This window comes from Prionailurus viverrinus, chromosome B3 (assembly GCF_022837055.1).
Source record: "Prionailurus viverrinus isolate Anna chromosome B3, UM_Priviv_1.0, whole genome shotgun sequence".
NCBI lineage: Eukaryota > Metazoa > Chordata > Mammalia > Carnivora > Felidae > Prionailurus > Prionailurus viverrinus.
In genome coordinates, this window is record NC_062566.1 from 93,605,412 (window position 1) to 93,632,927 (window position 27,516).

At 39.9% G+C, this 27,516-nt stretch overlaps 2 protein-coding genes across 6 annotated transcripts in view; both read right to left on the minus strand.

Moving 5' to 3' along the window:
- Positions 1-12,610: 12,610 nt before the first annotated feature.
- Positions 12,611-20,652, minus strand: VCPKMT (valosin containing protein lysine methyltransferase). Of its 3 annotated transcripts, none has more exons than XM_047862141.1 (6): positions 19,858-20,652; positions 19,649-19,759; positions 19,408-19,480; positions 18,472-18,591; positions 16,883-16,987; positions 12,611-13,733 (listed from the first exon to the last, which is right to left on the minus strand). In XM_047862141.1, the coding sequence occupies exons 1-6, from the start codon at positions 20,121-20,123 to the stop codon at positions 13,719-13,721; spliced, it is 690 nt and encodes a 229-aa protein (XP_047718097.1). In that variant the 5' UTR covers positions 20,124-20,652; the 3' UTR covers positions 12,611-13,718. The 3 variants fall into 3 exon arrangements, with proteins under 3 accessions (XP_047718097.1, XP_047718098.1, XP_047718096.1); XM_047862142.1 differs by lacking the exon at positions 12,611-13,733 and adding an exon at positions 15,733-16,238; XM_047862140.1 differs by lacking the exon at positions 12,611-13,733 and having other exon boundaries at positions 16,492-16,987.
- Positions 20,653-21,878: 1,226 nt separating this feature from the next.
- Positions 21,879-27,516, minus strand: part of SOS2 (SOS Ras/Rho guanine nucleotide exchange factor 2) — an 89,528-nt gene continuing 83,890 nt past the window's right edge. For all 3 annotated transcript variants that reach the window (XM_047862139.1, XM_047862137.1, XM_047862136.1), the window contains 2 exons: positions 23,336-23,445; positions 21,879-22,510 (listed from right to left, as the gene is read on the minus strand). In XM_047862139.1, coding sequence (XP_047718095.1) covers positions 22,001-22,510; positions 23,336-23,445 — 620 coding nt within the window. In that variant the 3' untranslated portion in view covers positions 21,879-22,000. The remainder of the gene's footprint in view (positions 22,511-23,335; positions 23,446-27,516) is intronic.

A 27,516-nucleotide genomic window follows, 5' to 3' on the forward strand; every position in this document is an offset into this window, starting at 1 on the left:
TAAAGCTGTAGAATTCTTCCAGCGTTTTATCAACTAATTAAAAACCTGCTTAGAGCCTCCACCCTTCCTTATACACACACACCATCATTCTCTCTGCTCACATTACACAGGTCTGGGGAGAGATCTTTATCTAAATGCAAAACTCAGAATTGCTAAGTGGCAATATTAGCCTGAGTCTTATGTTAGCCCTGATCACATTAAGCAAGATCACATCAAGTGGCACTTATATCATTTTTGACAGTCCTGAGCCCATCCATATGCAGCCCCAACATTTAATCTGGTTTCCTCCTGGTTGGTAATTTAATTCTCCTATAACTGCAGTCAATCATCTGTCAATCATCAAAGCTGTATTTAAAATCAATCTAGGGCTCTATTGTGGGAATAGTAAGTGAATGGTTCTTTGGTCTTTCATAAATTACCCCTTATGAGACTCAGGGATCATTCTGGAAACTTTTAAAATCATGCTTTTATTTTAGTTTTTTTTTTCCCTCAATTTGGTTTTAGGATGCCATGTAGTCGCAACAGACAAATTTTAGATAGCCCATAAAAGAACTCACCATTTTTAAAACTACCTTACCCATTTATTTGGAATAATATGATGTGAGTATAAATTGTATTGACAGCTTCAAATCTGGTGATAGAAAAAAAAAATTAGGCTCATTGCAATCTTTTCAAATACTTTGCTCTGAACTAGTACATCTGAAGTCCAGTAAAATATGTATTGTATCTTTAACATCTGCATCCCAAGGGTCAGCTCTGTATCTATTACAGGGCCCCTCTCTGGCATATACTGGGAAAGGGATTTTATCTCTGAGTGACCCACCAGTGCAGGTGCTTTCCCTGATCCTTCCAGCTCTGCCCTGTCCATCCTGTAAGCTCTGCCTGGCCTTTCCAGACCTGTCCCTATGCAGAGAATGCTGCTTCCTTCCTGTGGACATCCCCAGAGGGAAATGTGGGCAAATATGTTCCTTACACTGGCTTATTCACTTTCTGCCACCACAGGTAGGCTATACCCAGGTGTTGCTTTCCTGAACCCTGCATAACTAAAGGGAATTACAATAAAAGAGATAAAAATTGGGGGCACCTGGGTGACTCAGTCAGTTAAACATCTGACTCTTGATCTTGGCTCAGGTCATGATCTCATGGTTTGTGAGTTCAAGCCCCGCCTTGGGCTCTGCACTGACAGCTGGGAGCCTGCTTCAGATTCTCTCTCTCCTCCTCTCTCTCTGCCCCTCCCCTGCTCATGCTCTCTCTTTCTCTCTCAAAATTAATAAATAAACTTAAAAGAAGATAAAAGTGAAAACTCCATGCTAAATGTGGGCTTTTCCTGTAACCCAGGAGAAAAGCAGTAAGGAATTTTAAATCTTTCTGAGATGACACTTCCCGTTCCTAATCTTGCTCTCTGGATCTCCTTACTGCCTAAGGACCTCTCCCGATGCATGTTGTAACTTTCCCTCCACTTTCCAGGCATTCCCTAACCTTGAGGGTTAGTCCAGCTTCAGAATCTACCCTCTCTCCTGAGCAATTCATCTTCTTGAGTTAATCCCTCTAAATTATAATCCCAGGATCGGGATAGAGGTGGAGGCTTGAACATTTTCTGGATGCAAAGTGCTGGATTTGCTCTTTTGTTAACACATTAAATCAAACCATTCCCACAACGGGTTTTTGTTTCCTCGCTTTTGCTTTCTGACTAGTTTTGTGATGTTTACTTTTGTAGTTTGATAGGTTAAGATTTCCATAGTATTACCATCAACGAACCGTATTCTAGAAGGCTTGTAAGTCAACTGCTGACATGATTTGGCTGGTATTATGGACTAAATGAAGACTTAAAAAGCAGATCACTTCCTGAGAAACGTAGTCATTGAAAAGGATCTTAAGGGGCGCCTGGGTGGCGCAGTCGGTTAAGCGTCCGACTTCAGCCAGGTCACGATCTCGCGGTCCGTGAGTTCGAGCCCCGCGTCGGGCTCTGGGTTGATGGCTCAGAGCCTGGAGCCTGTTTCCGATTCTGTGACTCCCTCTCTCTCTGCCCCTCCCCCGTCCATGCTCTGTCTCTCTCTGTCCCAAAAATAAATAAACGTTGAAAAAAAAAATTTAAAAAAAGAAAAGGATCTTAAGATAGGAGTCGGGTTTAAAGAGCAGAAAGACTTGAACACTCCACCAGTTAGGACCTGCTCCACTACAGGGAAAGGAACCTGATCCCAAACCAAAGCTAACAAGGTCATATAACTGGAGAGTCCAGAAAGTATAGCTGGCTTTAGGTGTGACTAGTTCCAGAGGCTCAAAGTGAATCCCAATTTCTCTTTCTGCTTCTGGACTCTGCTTCCCTCTGTGTTGGCCTTTATTCTTGGGTAGCTCAAGGCTTACTTTATCATTAGCATTAGCTATCCTAGAAAAGAAGTGCTTCTGATCCAGGAGGGCTCTTTGGGGTTAGCCTGGGTCATGTGACACCCATCCCTACACTGTGATTGGACAGGGTTTGGTTACAGGGTGGGCAGAGGGGTCAGTGCAGTGGGTTCTTCTTAGCCATTTGGTCTTTATCAGACAGTTGGGAGAAGGTCTGCTGGAGGACAGAAGGTATTGCTACAATCGGTCACTACGTGGAAAGATAATGAGTAAAGACAGAAGCAGGAAAACACACTGTATGTATATCCAGAAACTTTGGTAAGAGAGCAAGAGGCAAGCAGAAGATGTATTGTAAAGGGTACTGAACACCTGGCAGGGAGTTTCTGCTTAACCTAGCAGGCTCTGGGGAGGTTTCCGAGCAGGAGGATGAACGGTTTGGAATTCCCAAATTAGGACAGTGCTCTCCCACCACTGTTTGCACAGATGTGTGTGGAAAGATACTCCAAGTGGGAGCATAAATTAGAGGTAATGAGGCCCGATCTGAGGTGGTGGCAGTAAAAACAGAAAGGGGACAAAGACAGTGAGTCTCTCTGATAGGGCATCCTAAGATACTCCAGTTTTATGTAGAGGCAGAAAGAATTAAAGACCATGTGAGAATGATACTATTAGTAAAACTAGAAAACAAGGCAGGAGAGTCTAAATGGCAGAGATTTTGCTTGAAATGGACCTACTGCTGCTTGAGCAAGCAGAGGAGGAGATCAGGCAAGCAGCTAAGAGGCGAGGCCGGAGCCTAGGAGAAGGGGCAGAGCCAGAGGTCAAGACAGAGAGAGAATCTCCAATGAGCTTGTGGTTGGAATCACGAGAACTGCACCATCCATGAAGGAGAGTATGTAGAAGTGAGCTGTCGAAGGACAGAAGTCTGGGCAATCGCGAGGCAGGCAACAGAGAAGGAACAGGGACTCAGGATGGTGACTGAGAAGGAGCCGCCAGACGCTGGGCAGAAGGAGAAAGTAGAACCTACTGAAGTCAAACAGGAAGGGAGTTCCATTCCCAAAGAGAAAATGAATTAGATCTCCATGGTCAACATCAAGATTTCCAGTGTTGGCTCTGTACTCTTTATTTCACATTTTCCTTGATCCTTTTTACAGTGAACTCACAACCAAACTCAGTCCAATGAGCAGCCATGGATGCTAAAGATTTACAGCTTTCTGAGAACCAGTATTTCCACTCTGGTCTAAGTTGCATTAATTTGAGACCTAAGCATCCTATCATTAGTAACACCATATTCTCTTTTGGGTTTTCTCTCATTTTTATAGCATGTGGACCAAGTATTAAAATAATTATTTGCTGTGCTGCAATGAAACTATTGACCAGTAAGCATTAATTACTACGTTGATTTGGGGACAGAGGTACAGAATCTGAACTTGGCACATGAAAGGCAGGTTAGAGATCTTGGTGTTTGAAATACACAAATAGGAGTTATATGACCATCAAATCATTTAAATTGAGAACTGCCTGTTCCTGAGGCCAAGGAAAAAGACATTTCCAAGATTTCTCTTTCATTGGCTCCCTTCTTTCCAATTATTCTTTGAATTCAGATATTTCCCAGGATATTATCTTGGATGTTTTCTTCAATCTATACATTTGGAGTGATCTATAAGACCTTGCCTTTCACTATCTACCCTCTCCTGTGCCCCCAAACCTATATATTTAGCTGCCTATTACATTATACCTTACCAGGGCTGCAATGTGTGGTTGTTCAGGTTGTGTACTGCAAAAAGCACGACTGAAAGGGGACACCATTCACATTGTGGATATTGTTTTGAATAAAAAAAATTTTAATTATAATTTGATTCCAAATTTATACAATTTGTATACATGACAATTTTCTGGTAGATGGCAGTAAAATCTCTAGTTCTGATAAAATTAACATATTACAACACTTTTCAAATAGAAAGTATTAAAAACATTTTTTTAACATTTATTTAGTTTTGAGAGAAAGAGAGAGACAGAGCATGAACAGGGGAGGGTCAGAGAGAGAGGGAGACACAGAATCCGAAGCAGGCTCCAGGCTCTGAGCTGTCAGCACAGAGCCTGATATGGGGCTCGAACTCACAAACTGCAAGATCATGACCTGAGCCGAAGTCGGACGCTTAACTGACTGAGCCACCCAGGTGCCCCAATACAAAGTATTTTAAGGAAAAAGAATCTTATCTGATGTGCACAAGGGCACTATGTGGGCTGTGGAGGCCCCGACTCTACCAGGATGCGCCATGGTCACCTTTGTCATTTCTTGCTCTGCCTGCATCCACAATGGCTCTCAAATCCATCCCATCCTGTCCATTCTCACTGCTACTGCCTGAGTTGAGGCCCCTTACTTCCACCCCAACATCTCTCTGCTGGGCCATTTTAATGCCTCCTTCTTGATCTCTTGGCCTCATGTTTTGTCCTAGAGGTTAGTGTCAGAACGATCCTTCTAAAATGATTTCACTTGAGTAATTTCCCGTTTAATATCTTCTCATTGTTTAGAGAATTCAACTTACACTCCTGAATGTGCTATATGACTCCCCATGTCCTTCCCCTGCCCTCCTGCCTACCAGTCAGTCATCTATACACCTTATGCTCCAACAACACCAAACCTCATTTGATGCAGTTGAAGGTGCTGGTTTGGAGCACCTGACGGGTTGCTCACTGCATTCCAATTCATCCTTCAAGAATCAGCTCAATGGTCCCTCATGAAATCTTTCCTGATCAACCCGGGCAGAATTAACTATACCCTCCTTTGCACAGTCACTGTAGCTAATTCATACCTTTATTATTGCACTTCTCCCAGAGTTGCAATTATTTTTGCATGCCTATCACATTATGGATGAGGAAGGGTATAGATCGCATTTTATCAATTTATTTGCCACTAGTACCTAACAGAGTATTGATGTGTATACTGGATACCTAAGGGATACCTGTTTTGCTCCTGCTTCTGGACCTAATTGAAAGAGTTGAATAAAATGTGTCAAATGTTTCATAGAAACCACGCAGGGTGGATTTGATAATAGGAGAAGGGAAGAGAACTTAAGTGTTTTGAGGATCCTTTTACATCAGGTGTTATTCTAGATACTTTACATATGGGACCTCAGCTTTCAGTTAAATGTGGAAGCACAGCAACAGGCCACATTTCACTTGCTGTTCCCTTTAGAGTATTTTGAAGAGTCTCCAGTAACTTCTCTGCTAAATTCTGCTTCTGCTAGTCTGCAGCAATGGGATCTTCATGGCTTCAAGAGGCTATTTCTCTGTTTCATTTTGGTTTTACATTCTGCTGGGAAGTACCAAACCAGTAATGCCTAATAGCTTATTAAAGCCTTACAGGGTTTTTTTGGGTTTTTTTTTGTTTTTTGTTTTGGTAAGAGCAACCTCTTTTCTTCTCCCCCATGACCTCCTACTCCCTTCCTGTGATGAAGGTGGAGTTAGAGAGGAGGTGAAAAAGTCAGAGTGGGACATAAAAGTAATGGATAGACATACTGCAAAACAGAATCGCTTCTTTTTGACAACTGAGGCTTGGTTTTCCCCTGGACCACGTTATGTGTTGTTTACTTGGGATGACTTCTTTCACACTTCTCCAGTTTGCAAGAGTTGACCAGTCTCAATTTTCAGGAGAAGCCTTCCTCCCTGCTCTCGTGCCCATATATTATCTAGTTTAACCATCACCTCAGTGCCGGCCAGTGTGCAGCATTCTCATTTTATGGAAAGGGACATTAACATTAAGAGAGGTCAAGTTGCCCAAGGACATACAGCCAGATTAGGTAGTAATCAAGTGAATGATTTTCTCAAGAGAAAAATAATGTTCAAGCGTGGGTGCATAAAGGGAAAGTGACTGGACACAGAATGGAACTGGAGCTGTCTTCCAGGGCTAATGGGGAATTCTGTTCCTATTGGCCATACTAGGCTGCTGCTGGGCTCTCCTCTGCCCTGGGATCTCAGGTTAACAACCACTTACTTCGAACAGAGTAACAGACGAACGTGGATGTCACATACACGCTTGAGAGTGCAAAGAGAGTTTTGGAACAACAAAAAATTTTTTAAAATCTTTGTGACAATATTTAGAAAGAAGATAGCTATTTTAAAAGCATATTTTTTGTGCCTACGTTCATAAACGTCACAGAAATCCAAAGACATGCTCTGGTTAAACAATGAACACACTCACATGAGAGAGTGACTTGTTTTTCCTGTTTTTAAGTTTCAAGAAACCAGGCCTACATTCGATGTGAATTATATGCCACGAGATTATTCTTTACACTCATTCTAAATGTAAGGATAAAGCTTCTCATCTAAGTTTTGGATAAAATATGCTATTTGTATTTGGAGCACCCCAATACTCAGCTGTACCGTGCACTGCAGTACAAGCGGGTTTTCAGGACAGATTCCTAAAGAACAAAGTCAGGTACTGAATGTGGACACGTGGGAAGTTTGTACTGTACACTCTTAACTCCAGCAATCATTTATTAATTTATTAAAGCAATGATGAGCCAACAGGTAGACCTGAAACTCACCCTGTTGATGCCTGGATTTCAGTAAATTAACAAAATGGAATAAAAGTTAACTTAAAAAAAATTACTCAAAAGTGTTTAAAAGCACTGATCCATCAAGGGTTTAATAAGACTGCCAGTAATACTTTATTAGAGCTAATAACATGAAGGAAATCTGATAACTATTCAAACATTTAAGCCTGTAAGCTCTACATCTATAATAGTTCTTTTCCAAAAGTCTTAATTTTGCTCTGCAAGGAACAAATGTCAGTTTTCAACCTTGTGAATATTAAAAAGTGCAAATTACTCTTCATCAAAATAAGTTAGTGCATTATAGGTAAGTAATAAATGCTCCTAAAAATTAAAACCACCTATTTAGGGTTCATGACAATCTTTTCCATCACTTAAAAATAAAAAGACCTTGGAAATTTAATAAATGTAGGTAGGCCCATGTGCCTCTTTACACTGGCTGATGAGGAAGCAGATACAATTCCTTTGCGTTCTCTCATTCTTGTCTCTTGGTACATAGTCAGGTAGTTTGAGGGATTAGTTAAGCTAAACTCCTGGAACCCATCATTCACATGACATGGTAAAAAACTGTTCATCTGGGAGGTAACTGCTACAGAAGTGTACTCACCTTGCTTTTAGAGTTAATACATCTAAACTTTGAAAATAGTTATGTGGATACATCAAGTCCTAGACTTCAGAAAAATGGTCTGCTGCTATACGTTTAATTACCTATTACCTAACTGGTCTCAGTTTAACAGATGATAAAGAATAAATAAAGAACAGATAATAAGAATCACAGAGCGAAGAAGTGGCTAAAAGTCCAGGGAAGTGGAATGTTAATCCTGGAGCATCAGACAGCAAGATCAGGCTCCTGTATTTAGAAATGAGGAATTCTATTTGAAATGAGGATTCCTTTGAATGCCCATGGCACATACTTTAAAACCATAAGAATGAGGGGCGCCTGGATGGTTCTGTCAGTTAAGCTTCCGACTTCGGATCAGGTCATGATCGCCCAGGCTGTGGGTTTGAGCCCCATGTTGGGCTCTGTGCTGACAGCTCAGAGCCTGGAGCCTGCTTCAGATTCTGTGTCTCCCTCTCTCTGCTCCTCCCCTGCTCATGCTCTGTCTCTCTGCATCTCTCTCAAAAATAAACAAATATTCAAAAAATAAAAAAAATAAAATAATACCTTAAAAGGAATAGCAAACAGGGGTGCCTTGGGTGGCTGAGTTGGTGGGAGCATCCTACTTAGGCTCAGGTCATAACCACATGGTTTGTGGGTTCGAGCCCCACGTTGGGCTTTGCCCTGACAAGAGGGAGCCTGCTTGGAATTCTCTGTCTCCCTCTCTGCCGCTCTCCCACTCACACACTCTCTCAAAAATAAATAAAATATTAAAACAAACAAACAAACACGAACAGCAAACAAATGTTTTTCTTCCAGTCCATTTTCTTCTTTTTTCTAAAATTGCTTACGTGTTCAAATAACAGTGCTGTGGAACAGTGCTCTCAACCTCCTCCTACCCCAACCACCATTCCCACCATGATGGGGGAGTGATGTTTACATGGATCCTATACTCTCAAACAGATGTCCAGATTTTATACTGTCATATAGATAAAAATAGATTTCTACCATACACATTTTTCTAGTCCCTACATGTAAAGTAATTCCACCTCTACTATAATCACAATATATACTGAACACTTACTACGTGCCAGGCACATGAGTGCATTTCACATATTAAACTGACTTAATCCCCATGGCAAACTATTCGGTGGATACTATTATGATCCCCATCTTACATATGAGAAATCAAGCACATGGAGTTTAAATAACTTCCTCAAGGTCACACAGCTAGTAAATGGCAGAACTGGGAATTCAAGCCAAGATAATCTGGTCTCTAGGCCTGTGCTGACACATGGTTTTCAGAATGCATGAAAAAAACATTATCATGGAGATAATTTGCTCTAACACATTTTTAAGTCTATTGTTTGGAAACTATCTTGTTAATAAAAATTTACATAAAATCTATCTCACAATTGATGGGCTCACTAGATCTTCACAAAACTCCAACTAATACTTAAGAACCTAAGACAATGTCTTAAATGACTCCAAGTATGCAACAGTTTTAACCTACCTAACTGGTGTAAATGGTTTGAGAATTCACTGCTTTCTTACTCAAAACTATGTAAAGTGAAAACTTTGCTTTTCCATTACTTTTCAGTCAGATTTTGTTGCCACATTTTTTTTCTGTATTTGAATTAGCTTGAAGGTCTCCATGGTATGAGAACTGAATATCCTACTTTTACAATGTTTATTATCAACAAATCAAAAACTCTTTCAAACCCTGATGTTCCTTGAGGAGAAAGAGAAACTGAATGTCAAGAAGCTGGCCTAAGCCTACAGGACGATGGTACAGCCAGACAGAGCTTCAGTCTTGTGATGCAAAAGCTACTTATTACTCTAGTGAGGAAAGTACACTGGTTTGAAAAGCTAATTAAAATTAATTAGAAGGTTCAAGTACCTCAAACATAAAATCATGCATTATATAAAAGGTACTTTCAAGGTCAATTTTTCAGAACTTGACCAACTAATTTAGTTTCTTAAATGTCTTTCACAGAAGATATCAATAGCAGGGAAATGGTTTATGAATTGCAATTTCTGTAGCTTTAGGAATAACACTCAGAAATTCAAAAGGTATATCAGAATGCAATCGGGGCACCTGGGTGGCTCAATCAGCTAAGCTTCCGACTTCGTCTCAGGTCATAATCTCATGGTTAGCGGGCTTGAGCCCTGCATCAAGCTGTGCACCGACAGTGTGAAGCCTGCTTGGGATTTTCTCTCTCTCCTTTTCTCTTCCCCTCCCTCACTGTGTGCAAGTGCTCTCTCAAAATGAATAAACTTTAAAGAAAAAGAATGCGATAGACATCACGATAAATCAAATATAATTTTATAAGAAAAAATTCCACTTTACTTACACTGTTGTTATGGTCTGAATGTTGGACCTGGCCCAGCCCAAAATCTTATGTTACAACTTACTCCCCCAATGTGATGGTATTTGGAGGTGGGCATTTGAGAGATGAGTAGGTCGTGAGGATGAAGCTCTCAAAAGTGGGATCAGTGCCCTATAAAAGAGACCCCAGGGGGATCCTTTGGCCCTTCTGCCATGTGCAGTTACCATGAGAAGACAGCTGCCTATGAGGAAGTTGATCTTGGACCTGGAAGCTGCCTTGATCTTGGACTTCCAGCCTCCAGAACCATGAGAAATAAATTTCTGTTGTTTATAAGCCTTCCAGTCTGGGATATTTTGTTCCAGCAGCCCAAACATACTAAGACAACCATGTTATACTGGAAAACAACTCATGATAGGTAGGTTTATTTTATTTATTTTTAAGTAGGCTCCACACCCAATGTAGAGTTTGAACTCATGACCCTGAGATCAAGGGTTGGATGTTCTACCAACTGAGCCACCCAGGTTATGTTTATTCTTTAAAATCTAATTTGGTTCTCCTTTAAAATGCAAGTGTGATTCTAATTCAAAATATTCTATTTTAGCAACTTTCTTTTTATAAACTGTTTAAAGACAAAGTCAAGCAATGCCATCTACAGGGAAACTTTAGAACAACAGTCCTATTTCTATAACCCACGCTTCTTTAAATTAATAGAGCATTTACAGTCTGAGTTATAATATTGCATTTGGTATCATCTGGCAAGAAAAAGACAGCAGCTGTGTAAAAAAAATCCCACTAACAATCATTCTGGATTAATATTTCCTAAAATAATTAAAAATAACCTAACTTCACTCCCAAGTTTATCACACTTTGGTTATGAACCATACCTGATTGAGATTCAAGTTATGCAACCTCAAGAAACTTTAGTTTTAACTGGTATGCAGGGGAGACTCAAGTCATTGGAGACTGACCTGCAACAATTTCCTTTTTCCAACTATCGAACTCCCCTCCCCCTTCCTCTTGAGTAGCATCACTTTCCCCTTGCCGGATTCTCTAAATTTTCAGGTAAATAGTTTCTAAAGTTCAGTCCTGTTTAAACCCTAGTTCACAGACCAGTCCACATTGCATTCAAAGCTCTTTCCTTCCCTATGCAGTACAGGCCCACTCTAATCATGGATGGGTTGTTTTCTTATTTCTCCTCCTTTTTCTCTGCTCTCTTTCTCTTGGGAAGTAGATGCTGGAACGCAGTGGTTCCCAATTTAGACCAAACACCCAAACCACCTGGAGCCCTTTGACAAAAATGCCATGCCTCTTACTTAATTGAACTGGTACCTGAACATGGTTTTTGTTTGCTTTTAATTTTCTAGGTGATTCCACATGCAGCCTAGTTTGAGAATCACTGCTTACAAAAGGGGCTCCCTAATTGGTGACAACTGCATGCTGATAACGGGCCTGTGGGTTTCACGGTGCACAGTGGCAACCCCTCCTTCCCCTCCCCTGCAACCCAGCCCTGGCAGTCCCTGGAGGTTTGAGAGTTGGCTGCATTCTGGCTGATCCCCAGTCCCTGGCATCACACCTCTCTCATTTATAGCACCTACCCCTGAACTTCCTCATGTGACTGCACACGTCCTTCAGCCTCCAACTCTTAGGCTGACAGGACCCATCTTTAATACCTCTCTGCCTGACAGCCCCCACCCTCCAATTCTATTCCTGTGCTCTGGAATAGCAACACAGATATGCTAACCTGCTGAGTAAACACAAATCCAACCAGGTGGAGAAAATGCTGGGTTCCCTTCTTAAAGGCATCCTGAATTGTTCCCTTAGGCCTCCCTCTCGTGGTTTCTGAGTACAGATGCTCCCTGTCCCTTCTCTCATGACAGCCCAAAGGACTAAATCCCATTCCCCAACACTGCCTCTCCCTAGCCTCCCAGCTGTCTGTGGAATGGTGGTTCGGGACAGGGCGTTCCACAAACTGGCAGCCCTCGGTAAGCCCTGGAGCGCTCATGGGTCCTAACCACCAGTGGTGCCCTGATCTTACAACGTGGAGACTTGCTACCTTGGTACCTTTTAGTCTCTGTTTTGGTCTTACTCCAGAATAGGAAAAGAAAAATCCCATGATTTAATGTTACAAATTAGTTAAATCTGCAGTCAGTAACTTACGTCAGTTCTCTGGAACAGATGTCAATGAATGTATGCGAATGACTTATTAAGGAAGTAAGAAGGAGTGGGAATAGGACAGGGAAGGAAGCACGCCCAAGCAAAGGGGTGATTCTGACCAAGCTGTAGAGGCTGACCTCAACCCAGCTCCTCCAGAGAGTTCCGGAGTGTAAACGTACACCTATGTGAGGTAAAGGAGCTGGGCTTTCATACAGAAATGTCAAGGAGCACTTCAGGCCGAAGACCTGGAGGTACTGAGTATTAGAAGCATAGTGAACAGGGGAGGAGGGTGAACAGGGATCTGAGGAATCTGGGTGGATCACTATAGCTGGTCAACGTCAGACTTACTTTTACAAGTTCTACAACGTTACCGAAAAGGCTAAATAGACTTCACTGATAATAACTGGTGCTATCTGTAACTAACAAAGTATCATATATTTAGTTTACACTGTTTAGTAAACTGCTTAATAAAATGCTAAGGGCAGTATGAACAATGTATTTTGAGAAAGAACAGCAAAACAAATTTTAAAGACTGAAGGAAGCCTGGAGGAAAGAATGGTTCTTTTTCTGGAAAGCCTGCTTTAGACATTCATTTTCTTCAAAACTATCTCTGAAACATTCACAAAATCACAGGGTCTCAAAAACAATGTTTATTTTAATACATAAAATGTGCCACCAAGCACCAATGCCTGTAAATACCAGAATCCCATCCAGTTAGTATTACTCTTCACAACTGGTATGACCGAAGTCCTTGATAGATCCGAGTCTGAGCAGATGATTACCATCACTAACATAAAACAGACGACACAGAACCAAAATCATTTGCTAAATGTATACAGAACTACATGTGTAGTTACTTAAAAACCTTTCTCTGTTCCATGTAAAAACAGCAGTGATTTTAGTCATTTTCCTAGAAGATACACACAAGGAGAAGTGCAAGAGCCACATAAGTGCACAAGCCTGAAAGTGGGCTTTTTATTCTCACTCCATTCTCAAATGGAAGATTCTGTAAAGATACCTTTCCCCACTCCTGATTTCTTACTTTCATTCTTACCAACTCATTACAGTATAATTTACTATCCAACTCACATAGACATGTATGGTGGAGGAAAAGAATAAAACTTTGGCTAATTTAAATATAGAAAACAGTATTTTTGTTTGGTTTTTTTTTTAATAAAAGAAAATTTAAACACTAAAGCTATCTTAATAACAGCAATGAAGTGGAAGGTATATATAAAACCACTGCAGAATTATGTTAAAATAAAAATCTTTTTTTAGGTTTATCTATCTTGAAGACAACTAAATTTTACTAGTTTCAATTTAAACATAATTACATAGTAATAGATGTCTCTCTTTAGAAATTGGATCAATTTATCCCTGGTTTCCTGAAGATACACCAAGTCATGGTTATGCTGCTTCACTGTTTATTTCTGGCAGACTTTGGCAAATCGCAATACCTATTTTCATTTGAGGAGTGACTGATATGCAATTTTCTTTTAAGCAGAACCTGATGCTGAGCTAAAAGTAAACTAAGTTGGATTTCAGGCCCAATGGCAGGCAGGCAGTCAGTAATCATTTTTCGAATTGCAGGCAGCCCATGGTAGTTTTCATTTATATATCAAATCTCTACGGACATGCTGGAATAATCTGTGAACACAATCTTCCCATGCTGTATTCACATGCTCCACTCACATCTTTAGCTTACCCAGGTTGTTAGAGACTTGGGTAAGATGACTAAAGATTTCACGATGGAGATTTCTATAAGAAAAAAAAAAAAAGAAACTTTAAAATTTTAAAGAGGCTTTCTAAAAAGAAACTTTAAGTACTTACTGGGTACTTAATACTAGGTAATATGCCTAGTAATGGCTAAATGCAATTCAAAGGAATAGCCATGCATAATTTTTGGAGATGGTTCGTTGCTGATACCTAAATGCAAGCAACCAAAGAAAAATGACATACACTGGACATCATCAAAATTAAAAAGCTCTGTGCTTCAAAGGACATACTATCAAGAAAACAAAAAGACAACTCACAGAATGAGAGAAAGTATTTGGAAGTCACGTTCTGGTAAGGGTCTAGTATCCAGAATATATAAAGAACTGTTATAACTCAACAATAAAAAGACAACCCAATTTAAAAACAGGCAAAGTACTTTTGTAAAGATATACAAATGGCCAGTAAGTACATGAAAAGATATTCAACATCATTAGTTACTTGGGAAATGAAAATAAAAACCACAATGAGATACCACTTCATACCTACTAAGATGGCTAGAATCAAAAAATTGACAATGACAAGTGTTGGTGAGGATACAAAGAAACTAGAACCCTCAGCTATTGTTGGTGGGAACGTAAAGTGATACAGCAGCTTTGGAATACAGTTTATTAATTCCTCAAAAAGTTAAACAGAATTCCCATATAACCCAGCAATTCTACTCTAAGGTACATACCCAAGAGATCTGAAAACACAGATCACACAAAAATTCTCACATGAATACTCATAATAGTATTATTCATTATAGCCAAAAAGTGAAAACGACTGAAATGCCTATCAAGTGATGAATGGATAAGGTGTAGTATATGCATGCAAAGAAACATTAAAACTATATTTAAAAAAACATATTATACTTAAACTGTAAGGAGTTAAGTGCTGATGATGTAGGCTCCAACATGGGTAAACCTTAAAAACACTGTGCTGTTAGAAGCCAGATACAGGAAGCCACACAGTGTGTGGTTCCATTTATATGAAATGTTCAGAATAGGAAAATCCATAGAGAACAGACTGGTGGTTGCCAAGGGCTAGGGAGAGGCAGGAATAGGAAGTGACTGCTAATAGGTATGGGGTTTCTTTGTGAGGTGATAAAAATGTTTAGAATTAAAAAGTGGTGACAGCTGTGCAACTCTGTGAGTATACTATAAAACCAGTGCATTGTACATTTTAAAAGGGTGAATTTTATGGTGTGTGAATGTTACCAACTTTTTCAAAAGAAACTGATTCTGGGGCATCTGGGTGGTTCAGTGGGTTGATCATTGGACTCTTGAGCTACTCAGGTCATGATCCCAGGGTTGTGGGATTGAATCCTGCATCAGGCTCTGCACTGAGTGTGGAGCTTAAGATTCATTCTCTCTCTCTCTCTCTCTCTCTCTCTCTCTCTCTCTCTCTCTCTCTCTCTCAGGGCCCCTGGGTGGCTCAGTTGATTGAGCTTCTGACTCTTGATTTCAGCTTAGGTCATGATCTCACAGCTGTGAGATCAAGCCTATTGGGCCCCAGTGTGGAGCCCACTAGGGATTCACTTTCCCTCTTGCTTTGCCCCTCCCCTGCTCATGCTTGTGGGATTTCTCTTCCCCGACCCCTGCTTGTGCTCTGTAATAATTAACAATTAAAAAAAAAAAAGTGATTCTTTGGGGGAAAAAAAAAGGAAGCCTGTACATTTAGGAAACACAAAATCTTTATGTCTCAAAAAAATCCTACTTTCAAAACTACACCACAAGGACACCTGGCTGGCTCAGTTGGTAGAGCATGTGACTCCTGATCTCGGTATTATAAGTTTGAGCCCCATGGTGGGTGCAGAGATTACTCAAAAATAAATCTTTTTTTTCTTCTTCTTTTAAATATTTATTCTGAGGGAGACAGGGAGAACGTGAGCTGGGGAGGGGCAGAGAGAGAGGGAGAGAGAGAATCCCAAGCGGGCTCCGTGCTATCAGCACAGAGCCTGATGCAGGGCTCAATTTCACAAACCATGAGATTGTGACACGAGCTGAAATCAACAGTTGGATGCTTAACCACTGAGCCACCCAGGTACCCCTAAAAATAAACCTTTAAACAAACAAAAACCCTGTACAACAGCCTGAGCTAAAACCACATTCCTTAAGACCTAAAACATTTTTAAATTATCTTTATATCTCCAGCACCATGCCAAATAAAAGTTAGTAGATCTGAATTACTAACCCCACTAGTCCTCTTTCTTTATAGTCCTAACACCTAGCCTTGGTCTCCCAAATTGCAAGTTATTTGCTTTTGGCTAGAATTCACATAATGGGAAAACTTCATCAACAAATTCAACAAATTCAATCAAAGCAAAGAGAACAGAAACAAGTGGGATTTACTAAATTAAGCATCTTTAATGCATAAACTTGACCATGTCTTTGCTTTATACTAGTCACATATACAGAAGGTGATACAAAAATGGATGAGACACAATTCTTCCTTTCTGCAGGTTCAAACTCTAGGCATCACAGAGGCAACTTGCATAAAATATAATTACTGTAACAGGTAAAGAAAGCAACAAAAAAGGGAAACATACATAAATTCTATTTAACAGAGTGCATTTTTATTTACTGTACAGACCTACCTTATTATATTTTACTCTGACAATTTAAAAGAATTTGGGGCGCCTGGGTGGCTCAGTCAGTTAAGCATCCAACTTCGGCTCAGGTCATGATCTCACAGTTTGTGAGTTTGAGCCACGAGTTGGGCTCTGTGCTGACAACAGTGCAGAGCCTGCTTGGAATTTTCTCTCTCCCTCTCTCTCTGCCCCTCCCTCACTCACTCAAAATAAATAAATTTAAAACAAATTTTGAATGACTGGAGAAAGTTCACAAAAGTCAGAACTAATAAGAGACAATACAAACTTATAAATAGCTGAGTTCCTTGCTTAAGCTGATGCCCAATTATAAATCTCTATTATTTACAGATGGAAAGGACCTTTATAAAAGCAGCCTGCCTAATTTTAAAGGAAGAATCCAAGGCCAGGGAGATTATCTTAACACTGAAAGTGCCTTAGTTCAGTGAGTTATCAGAGCAGTTTCCCCACATCACAATCAACATCTACACCACACATTAGCTCAGAGACCATGCTCAGCTAATGAAATCTCCTCAGAGGATAAAGGAGCTAGGAATATATTTACCGGTTTTTTCTTTCTGATGTATAAAATATGAATATCTTCGCTTCGATATTCTTCATCATGTTTCTCCAAAGGAATTTTTTCAAAGTCAAAGTCTAGTTGGAGTAGCTATAAATTTAAAAGAGATATACTTTAAATTCAGTAATATGAAGTGTCCTGTGGTGACAGAAGTCAGAATGATGGTTAATTTTAGAGTACTGACTAGGGAAGGGCATGTAGGAGCCTTCTGAGGTCGTAAAAGTGTTCTGCAGCTTTATGTAGGGTGGTGGTTGCTTGGGTGTATACACATGAAAAAGTGAGCCGAGCACTGGATATATGTGCATTGTACATGTGTTTTAATTCAACTGAAACAGTTTAGCAATATAAAATTCTCAATTATACTCTCAAAAGGTCATTAACTTTAATTGTCAAGAAAAATATAAACCATTTTAGCACATATCTGAGGCAGAGTCATATATTTGTTTTCTCATTTAAGTAAAGTAGTCCTTTCAGGGCTGTGTAGATGTACCCTCAAGAGGAGTCACTTGTAAAGTGATGGATTTTTGCCCATCAAAAGCGTTTGGGTGACAATCAGGGGAAGATGGGTAAAGATACATGGGACTCTATGTACTACTCTTGCAACTTTGTGTGAATCTTTATTTCAAAGTAAAAAGTAAAAAAAAGGGAGAGGGGGAGGGGGAGGGGGAGGGGGAGGGGAAGGGGAAGAAACTGAAAGCAGACAGATTTTCTTCCAGGACACGTGGGTGGCTCAGTCAGTTAAGTGTCTGACTCTTGATTTCAGCTCAGGTCATGATTTCACAGTTCATGGGTTCTTGGGATTCAGCCCCATGCTGGGCTCTGCCCTGACAGCAGGGAGCCTGCTTGTGATTCTCTCTCTCACTCTCTCTCTGCCTCTCCCCTGCTCACTCTCTCTCAAAATAAATAAGTAAACTTAAAAAAAAAAAAAAAAAAGCAGGTACGATATCTTGGTCAAAGCTTTCATAAAAACAGAGAAAACCACAGAGGTAAAAACATATCACATACCAATGTTTCCATGATGTATACTCCAAAAGTAATACATACATCAATATGTTCCCCAAAGCTAGCACAGTGTTTAATCAAGAAACATTATTTTAGGGGCGCCTGGGTGGCGCAGTCGGTTAAGCGTCCGACTTCAGCCAGGTCACGATCTCGCGGTCCGTGAGTTCGAGCCCCGCGTCGGGCTCTGGGCTGATGGCTCGGAGCCTGGAGCCTGTTTCCAATTCTGTGTCTCCCTCTCTCTCTGCCCCTCCCCCGTTCATGCTCTGTCTCTCTCTGTCCCAAAAATAAATAAAGAACGTGGAAAAAAAAAATTAAAAAAAAAAAACATTATTTTAGATTGTTCTCTAAATATTAGATCACCTAATTAGAAAGAAAAAGAAATAAAGGATTAGAAAAGATGAAAAAAGCGGAAGTCTTAATAGAACGGTGGGCAATGAAAGATCCTCTCCTTGGGTTCATACAACCAGAATGTTTTCCCCACTCAAGAGTACCATAATATACTTGAACACACAGTCACATACAGCCTCACAGAAGGGTAATCAGTACAAAAACATATCTAGTACAGTACTTACCTCAAAATACTTTTTCTCAATTTCTGGATTTTTTCCCATGGTTCGTTGTTCATAACAACATATAATACAAGTCTCAAATCCACTAAGATCTTTTAGAGTTTTCAACAATGGCTCCAAAGACTGTCCAAAAAAGGATATAGTTTTTATTTATGATTTTTAAAAATTTGTATTTTTACTATAAAAAGGGGGCAGGGGAAGTGGAGGGTAACTATAATTCCCCTCCAACTTATCCATCTTTGAATCAATCCAACAAAGTACATGTGGTTAAAGCTCTGTAACTAATGACTGGTAAACTTCTCTTAAGTAATCAACCATTACACTGATTTCAATTTCCAAAGACAGGAGTTAAGTGACTGCATTTTGGAATGCCCATGGGAAAACAAATGGAACTGACTTCACCCTTAAAAAATTAATTTTATTTAATCTATTTTAATTTAGGATTTTGCCCACAAAGGCAAGTCTGACAATACCTTGAAAGTAAGTTAGCTCAACCCTCGTTATTTTAAAAATGAGTGATGCCCACAATGCTATACAAACGGATTTTTAAAAATCATTCTGAATAATTTTGCCACAGAAAAATGAATTCTTTACAAAGCAACTTAATTCTCAATGTCATGGTCAACATATTCACTAGGAAGAGCTTTAAAAAACTTGGCTTTTCATAACATCCAAATGGCAAAATCCTTTTAAGATCTTACAGAAGCTTCTAGTAAAATGCACATGACACTTTTCTCAACTGTTTCAGAGGTATATATGTTTATCATGAGTGTACATATACAGTTCCTTAAAACTTATTTTCTCTTTACTGTGTCATCAACTTTAGGACAAATATCCTGCATTTAGAGATGTTAAAATGGGAAGAAATGTGCACTATGAAATCCACCAGTCATGGTACCACTTCTAAAGGAAGGGCACTTTGCTCCACTGAGTACTTACCTCTTCGTAGTATATGCAGTCGGCCATCAGTATGTAGTCTGGTGGAGAAGACAAGTCTTCTATTTCTTCCCCCCTTAAAAATGTCAACCAAATATTTTAATTGTTGCTTTAATAATTTAAAATACAGTTTTTATAAACAAGGCCTGAAAAGTCCCCTTCGTATTAACTATGCTTTTAGTGAAATGCAATTTAAAGCAAACTACAAATCATTACTTAAAACAAGCTGAAAGGCCATACAAACCATTTCAGTACCTTGGCTTGAATAGAACCAGTGACAAGATGCTCGTTCATATTAATATTCATCTTCAGCAAATCTTGCAATTCTTCAAGATCTGTGACTACAACATCAGCCCTGTAAAATAAGGTGGGTTGAGGTGTAGGCACAAGTATGGTAAACCAGTCATGGGGGGTTTCCCGAACAAAGCGGCGCCCCCTCCTGCCAGCTCTTACCCGAGGGTAGCGGCCATGAGCCCCACGGCCCCTGTGCCAGAGCCCAGTTCCAGCACCGACCGCCGGCTCAGAGCGTGGGCCCCATCGCCGGAAAACTCGGGCGTTTCCAGGTACTTAGAGAGAACAATGGCAGCATCCCAAACAACGCAGCCCACGCCGCCAGAGCCATACTGCTGCAGTCGTAACACTGTGCCATCTCGCTTCTCCAAAACTCGAACAAAGTTCCGCAGTGGGTCCTCCACGGAGGACTCCAGGGTAGCCGCCATCGCTGCCCGGCAACAAGAGGCGGCGTGCGCGGTGACGTCGCATCCACACGCACCGCCCCAAGGGCCGACCTGAAGAGGGCCCGGCGCCTCCTAGCGGCGAAGTTGGGCTCCACAGCGCGTGCGCAAAGGCACAAAGCCGGGAAGGCAGCGTTACTTGGGCGTGGTCGAGCACGAGGCCACCCGCTTCCCAGCGTGCTGGTCTGCCTCACTCCGCTCAATTACCAGTCAGGCCTAACAAACAGGTAGTTTAAATCACTCTTCGAAAGCTAAGATTATAAACTGCTCTTTAAAAAACAAAGGCAACCTCAGAGTGTTTTTACCTGGAGACTAATTCACATGGTAGTTATTGGCCTTAAACCCAGGCAGGTTCCAAGATCCTACCAAGGAAGGCTATAATCCTTATCAAGAGTTCCCTAGCATGTTTCTAATTTTTCATCTGAATGCATAAAAATAGTTGCTGGAAGCTTGCTGACTGCATTTTGAAGGTTAAGACAAAAGTAATCCCTCTAAAATTTACATCACTTAAATTCTTTGGGATTATGTAAGGTAAATTGCACAAAATATTGTAAATAATGTAGGTGTATTTATTTCCACAGAACTCAACAATCTCTCCCCTTGTTTCTTAAAATGAAAACACATACTTTAAAAATCTTTTAAAAATTAAGACTGGGGTAATTTATTAATCTTGTTAAGAACTCTGATACAAAGCACAGTAAAAGGCCACAGACCAGTAAATAAACAACGTGGCTTTTGGCTACTTTACAACTGCTGCTACAACACTATTAGCAAAACACCCTTTTTCATCGCTTTGAACCCAGGAGTCCAAATGGCAAATAAAAGTTTTATTCACTTCTCTGAATAAAAAGTTTAATAAAGCTTTAAGTATTTGCTGGTTTAAATGTTACCAATGTAAAAAAAAAATATTTAAAAAATTTTTAGTTAACATGAAATTTATAAAGTTACTAGGTTTTGAGGGCAAAGCAGTTGGTTCCTATGCCATAAGAATTTTTCCTCTGAATTTCTGAATTAGTAAAGTAGCAGATTGTATTATAGGCCTCGAGTCACTTAAATTTATATAGGTTATTAGCATTATCTTTAAATATACAATATAAACAAAACTGTACATACATGGCATATTAACTTTGTTTTCCAAAACAATAGGCAACTCATTAGCTAAAGACACCATAGTCTGCAAAAACAAAAGGCACATCTGAATGAGATACATGCCCTTTCTCCCTCTATGATTGGGTTAGGTAGTCTCTGTATACATTTTGACAAAATAATAAACACTTACAGTGCATTCTACTATTTTCATTCTATTTTTCATTTTTGTCTTCAGCAGCAAATTCTGGCATTTAAGACATGGCATTAAAGAGTTTAAGAACAGTGGGTGTTTTTCACAATTCTCCTACATGTAAAAACTAGAAGTAAAAACTAGAAGATGGTCAAAGAGTTTTAAAAATCAGTAATACCATATACCCCCTAAATCTGTGTAAATTCATTGCCTTAAAAAGGCATCTATTACTCAAATTTGAAAAATTCCACAAATGCACTATCCCCTTTTTCAGTGCAATCAATGTCACTTTAAACCATATTTTAGCAGAGTCTACAGTGCAAATATAAATTATTTATACTGGCCTTTTGGCAGCACTGAGGATCCAAAACAAGGCAATGCTACTGATCACCTGAGGATCATGGTAAAGGACTTCTGTATTTTTATTTTTCTGATTTTTAAAAGCTTATTTGATCAGTAGCATTTTTGTAAGAGCATTATTTGTAAAAAGTACTAAAATACTATGCCTTTTTCTGAATAAATTAAAAAAAAAAAACACCTTTACAAATACCATTCCAGTGTCAATGACTACATATGGCTAAGGTCATTGAGGAGTTTCTGCATTTTCTAGCAAAGGCAGTCTGTACGATGGGGGGTGTGAAAGCTCCCGTTTATAAGTCTTTGGTGGCAGTTTTGGTAGGTGAGGGCTTGAATTCTGCCTTGGTGGAACAGGGGGAGCTTGAGGATGAGCAAGGTTATTGTGACTGGAACTGAGCGCATAGCATCGACGTGGTACTCTTGGAGAGGGTGTGCTAGGAGGAGTATTTGGTGAATTTGGACAGGTACTAACGTCTCTGAGCCACTCTGGATCTCTGTGAAGATGTCCTAGTGGAGGTGGCTGAAGATTAAATGGACAGTTTATAAAGTGTTCTGGAGGCCGAAGGGGAACTGGTGGAGGGGTATCAGGAAGAGGATCTCTCGGCGGTGGTGGAGGTGGACTATGCAGAGGCCCGTCAAATGCACCAGTAGGAGCAGCAACTCTGGGTTTTACCTTTGGAGGAGGAGGTTGTCTTGGTGGAATAGCAGGGGGGTCATCATCAGATTTCGTATTTCCCTAAAAAAAAAAAAAAAATTAAATTATACCTCCATTCTCCTGAAAAATCTGTTAAGAAAGGTTTCAAAAGACTGAAAAATTCTTATGTGTTCAGTTAAATCCAGAGGTTCAAAATAGGTTAACCTAATTTAATGATCAGATTTATCAATAAATTACTTCTAGTATAACTTGGGGCCCAGTTTAATATTTTTATATATGAGATGTTTTAATTGAAATCTTAGAACATAAAGCCTCAGGTTATCTTGTAATTATAATAGGCAAGCGACTAAAAAGGATGTATAGTTTTGTGAACATTAAAATACATAATTCCAAGGGGACTTAATGCCTAACTTCTGCTTTCTGGTCATCTACTTCTGCTTTCCCCAGTGAGGTTCTCAAAGTGTGATCCAGGGACAGCAGCACCAGCATCAGTAGGGAACTTGTTAAAAAATGCAAATTGTTGTGCCCCACCCTAGACCTACTCAATCAGAAACTCTGACAATCTGGTTTTAACAAGCCTCCCAGGTGATTTTGAAGCAGTAAAGTTGGAGAAGTGCTGGTTTAAAGTTTCAAGAATGCTTTGAATACTAAAGTTTTTTCCATTTCTACCAGAAAGAAAACATACTTCTAAGTATATGTGAATCTGTCCAGCCTCTTTTTAGAAAAAAATATTCCAAGAATTAAGCAATTATTTAAAGCATTTTTCAAATAAAACCAAAGTGTTTTAAAACCTTAAAGGGTAGCCAAATTATAATTGACAGACTTATAAGAACAAGCACTGTTCTGAAGATTCACAACTTTGAATAAGTTGAGTAAGTTAAGGCAAACCTAAGTCCTGTTGACTACCTTGGAATTTGAAGCATCATGATCAAACTTTTTTCGAGGAGGAAGTGGAGGAGGAATCAGTGGCTCTTCATTTAGTTTATGTAAACTACCACATGAACTGAAGAAAGACTCTAGGGGTAAAAAAGATTAGTTTAACCACAATTCACAATGCAATCATAAGACAAGACTTTATTTCAATATGTGATCAACTCTGCTACAGCAAATGTCAGAATGTATTTTTTTTTTTTTAACGTTTATTTATTTTTGGGACAGAGAGAGACAGAGCATGAATGGGGGAGGGGCAGAGAGAGAGGGAGACACAGAATCGGAAACAGGCTCCAGGCTCTGAGCCATCAGCCCAGAGCCCGACGCGGGGCTCGAACTCACGGACTGCGAGATGGTGACCTGAGCCGAAGTCGGACACCCAACCGACTGAGCCACCCAGGCGCCCCCAAATGTCAGAATGTATTGTAGCTGATGGTTGGTTTACCTATCCTCTCCACTAAAAACCGTAAGCTTTTTGAGGGTAGTGTGTATTTATTTTTGTATCCCTAAGCACTAGTACAGTGGTAGTGCTTGATATATGGCAGGTACCATGGCTACATGAAGACATACAATTTAATTAAAATTAATAATGAGATTCTGTATCTCAAAAGCCTTTTTAAAATCTAAAACAAACATATTTGCATATATTGTAGTAACTTCCAGAGAAAGAGCATACATAATCATACATAATTCTGAAGCAGCTAGCATCAGATACATTTCTACACAGGTAATAAAACCTCCAAATAGGAGAGCAAAAGGTAAGGTTGTATCAAATAACCCTTTCTCTTTGTTAAGTTTCTCACTGATAAAGGACATGTTATATAACCACATTACAGAGAATTTACAAGATGATAAAGTATTCAGGAGAAAATTCTATGCCAAATAGACATAGAGTATGAACTGTTTTCTGGGGTGCCAGGGCAGCTCAGTCGGTTAAGTGTCTGACTCTTGATTTTGGCTCAAGTCATGATCTCACGGTATGTGAGATTGAGCCCCGCATCAGGCTCTGCACTGACAGTGTGGAGCCTGCTTGGGATTCCCTCTCCCCCTCTCTCTCTGCCCCTCCTCCACTCTCTCTCTCTCTCTCTCAAAATAAACAAACAAACATTTAAAAAGTACTATTTTCACTTATTTCTTTTGTTTTTCATATGACAAAAATGCCTATAGTTAAGGACCAAGTCTATTTGATCTCTCTCCATAAACAGTTGTTATAAAAGCAGTGACCATGTCTCATTTATCATTATACTAAGATTGAGTTCACAGGAACTAGTTGGGAAAATTGACGAGTTTAATTTTAAACACATTGTGTATGAACTGCTTATGCAATATCCAAGTAAAGATGTCAATCTCGTTACTACACGTAAAAAACTGCTGTCCTAATCATGTGACTCTGCAGTCACCTCATGGGTCTTGTTACCTCAGGGTGTCAGTAGTGGAAAAAGTATGCCTATGGGGTCTTGGCAGATGCTGTGGGATGTTAGGCAGAGCACTATGTGCTGTGGATATATTCCTTTGGCCTGCCCAACATCCTTTGCCCTGTCTTTGGATGCAAACTACTCTTGGTGATAGTGAGTCTATCTCATGTGGTTTAGTTGGCCAATTTGGCCTAGTGCACCCCAACTCCAATCAGAGAAATAACAAGTGTTGGTGAGGATGTGGAGAAAAGGGAATCCTTGTGCACTGTTGGTGGGAATGTAAACTGATGCATCCACCGTGGAAAACAGTATGGAGTTTCCTCAAAACATTAAAAATAGAAATACCATATGATCCAGTAATTCCACTACTGAGCATTTACCCTAAGAAAACAAAAACACTAATTGAAAAAGATATATGTACCCCTGTGTTCAGTGAAGCATTATTTACAATAACCAATATATAGAAGCAACTCAAGTATCCATCAATAGATGAATGGATAGGGACGCCTGGGTGGCTCAGTTGGTTGGGCGTCCAACTTCGGCTCAGGTCATGATCTCACAGTTCATGGATTCAAGCCATGCGTGGGGCTCTGTGCTGACAGCTCAGAGCCTGGAGCCTGCTTTGGATTCTGTGTCTCCCTCTCTCTGCCCCTCCCCCACTTATGCTCTGTCTCTCTCTCAAAAATGAATAAACATTTTAAAAAGTAGATGAATGGATAAAGAAGATATGCGGTGCATGCGCGCGCGCGCACACACACACACGCTGGAATGTTACTCAGCCACAAAAAAGAATGAGATCTTGACATTTGTGACAATATGGATGAACCAAGAGGGTATGCTAAGTGATAAGTCAGACAAAGAAAAAGCAAATACCATATGATTTCACTTTTATGTGAGTTCTGGGAAAAAAAAAAAAAAGCCAGAAACAGACTCATAAACACAAAGAACAGACTGGTGGCTGCCAGAGGGGAGGAGGGTAAGGGAATGGACAAAATAGGTGAAAGGGATTAAGAGGCACAAACTTCCAGTTATAAATAAGTCCAAGAGATGAAAAAACAGCATAGGGAATATAGTCAATATTATAACAACACTTATGGTGAACATGGAGCAATATAGAGAACTGTCAAATCACTATGTTGAATATCTGAAACTAATATAATACTGCATGTCAACTATACTTCCATAATAAATACTTTTTTAAAGTAAGCTCTGTGCCCAACATGGGGCTTGAAATCATGACCCAAGATCATGAGCTGCATGCTCTAATGACTGAGCCAGCCAGCCGCCCCAATAATAAATATGTTTTTAAAAGTAAAAAGGAAAACAAAGAAGGGGGCACAGGACTCTCTCTTTTAACATGATCAGATTTCTAATCTACCTTCCTTTTATACATGTAGCCCTGTGCTTCAGGGAAAGCTGACCTTATCCCTTAAGTCTGGAGATGGGGCCTGATTAGACCAAATCAATAGAGTAATCCAATCCTTCAGCCACAGTGACTGGTTTAGCTGAAGGCATGTGACCTAGTTCACATTTGGAAGATGTGCTAGCAGCTACTGAAAACAAAGTTGCTTGCCCTTCTGGAAAAGTACTCTGCCAGTCTGTCTCTCTTTTCTGTACCTCTCTTTTCTTCTTACCTGATGGAATAAAGAAGCAAAGCACACAAACTGTTATGCTCCCGCTACCACTCTTATGACCTTGAAGAAAAACAGTCTTAGATAAAGCTGGTAATTTAGCCAAAACAATGAAGAGTTGAAACCTGGTCTTTGATAACATCACTCAGCCACTGATTCAACAAATCTTAAAGTAGCTTTCCTCTAGACTTCCAGTTATGTGAATCAGAATGTTTTTTTTACTGTTTAAGTCAGACTTAGGTGGGTCTTCCCTTCCTTACAGAAACACACACTCATGGAAGTGGAAAATATCTAAATGATGGTAGAAAAGCTGTGAGAGCTTCTGAATATAGGTCTGACTCTACAGTCAGACCACAAAACCACTATGTTATACTTCTCCATAGCAGGCAGTCAACAATCCTTGCTGAAGCATCAACACAATTTTATTTTTCTATCAAGAACACTTCCTTGGGGCACCTGGGTGGCTCAGTTGGTTAAATCTCTGACTTCGGCTCAGGTCATGATCTCACAGGTTATGAGTTCAAGCCCCATGCCTGGCTCTGTACTGACAGCTCAGAGCCTGGAGCCTGCTCAGATTCTGTGTCTCCCTTTCTCTCTGCCCCTCCCCCACTCATGAGCTTGCTCTACCTCTATCTCAAAAAAATTAAAAACGATAAAAAAAAAACCCACTTCCCTACAAGATTAGTGTTTGTGAGCATTTTAAATAGCTTCAGTGTTTAAAACTAGAATGTAGGATAATTTACTAAACAATTTCTGTAATATTAGTTAGCTATGTAAGTTACTTCCAATTTTTTTGCCATCCGTCCATCCATTTATTCAACAAATACTTATTGTGCACCTGCTATAGTGCCAGGCGCTGTTCTAGGCACTATGGCAATATAGTAGTGAACCACAACAGGCAAAAATTCATGTCTTTACAGAGCTTATATTCTGCATTGGGGAGAGAAAGTGGACATGGTAAATAAGTAAAAGTATTATGGTCATAAATTAGAAGAAGATATATTAGGTAGGGAAGAAGATAGGAAAAGATAGGAGGGGAGCAATTTTAAATAGGGTGACTAGGGAAGGCCTCACTCAGGTAACACTGGACAAAAGCCTGAAGGAGGCAAGG

What these genes read in the sequence shown, in the direction of transcription:
- VCPKMT (XM_047862140.1), bottom strand. Translation starts at nt 20,123, where the DNA reads ATGGCGGCTACCCTGGAGTCCTCCGTGGAGGACCCACTGCGGAACTTT. An exon ending in CAAGCCAAGGTACTGAAATG is followed by an intron (nt 19,481 to 19,648) that starts GTTTGTATGGCC and finishes GACATTTTTAAG; the next exon opens with GGGGGAAGAAATAGAAGACT. An exon ending in ACTGCATATACTACGAAGAG is followed by an intron (nt 18,592 to 19,407) that starts GTAAGTACTCAG and finishes TTTTTTGGACAG; the next exon opens with TCTTTGGAGCCATTGTTGAA.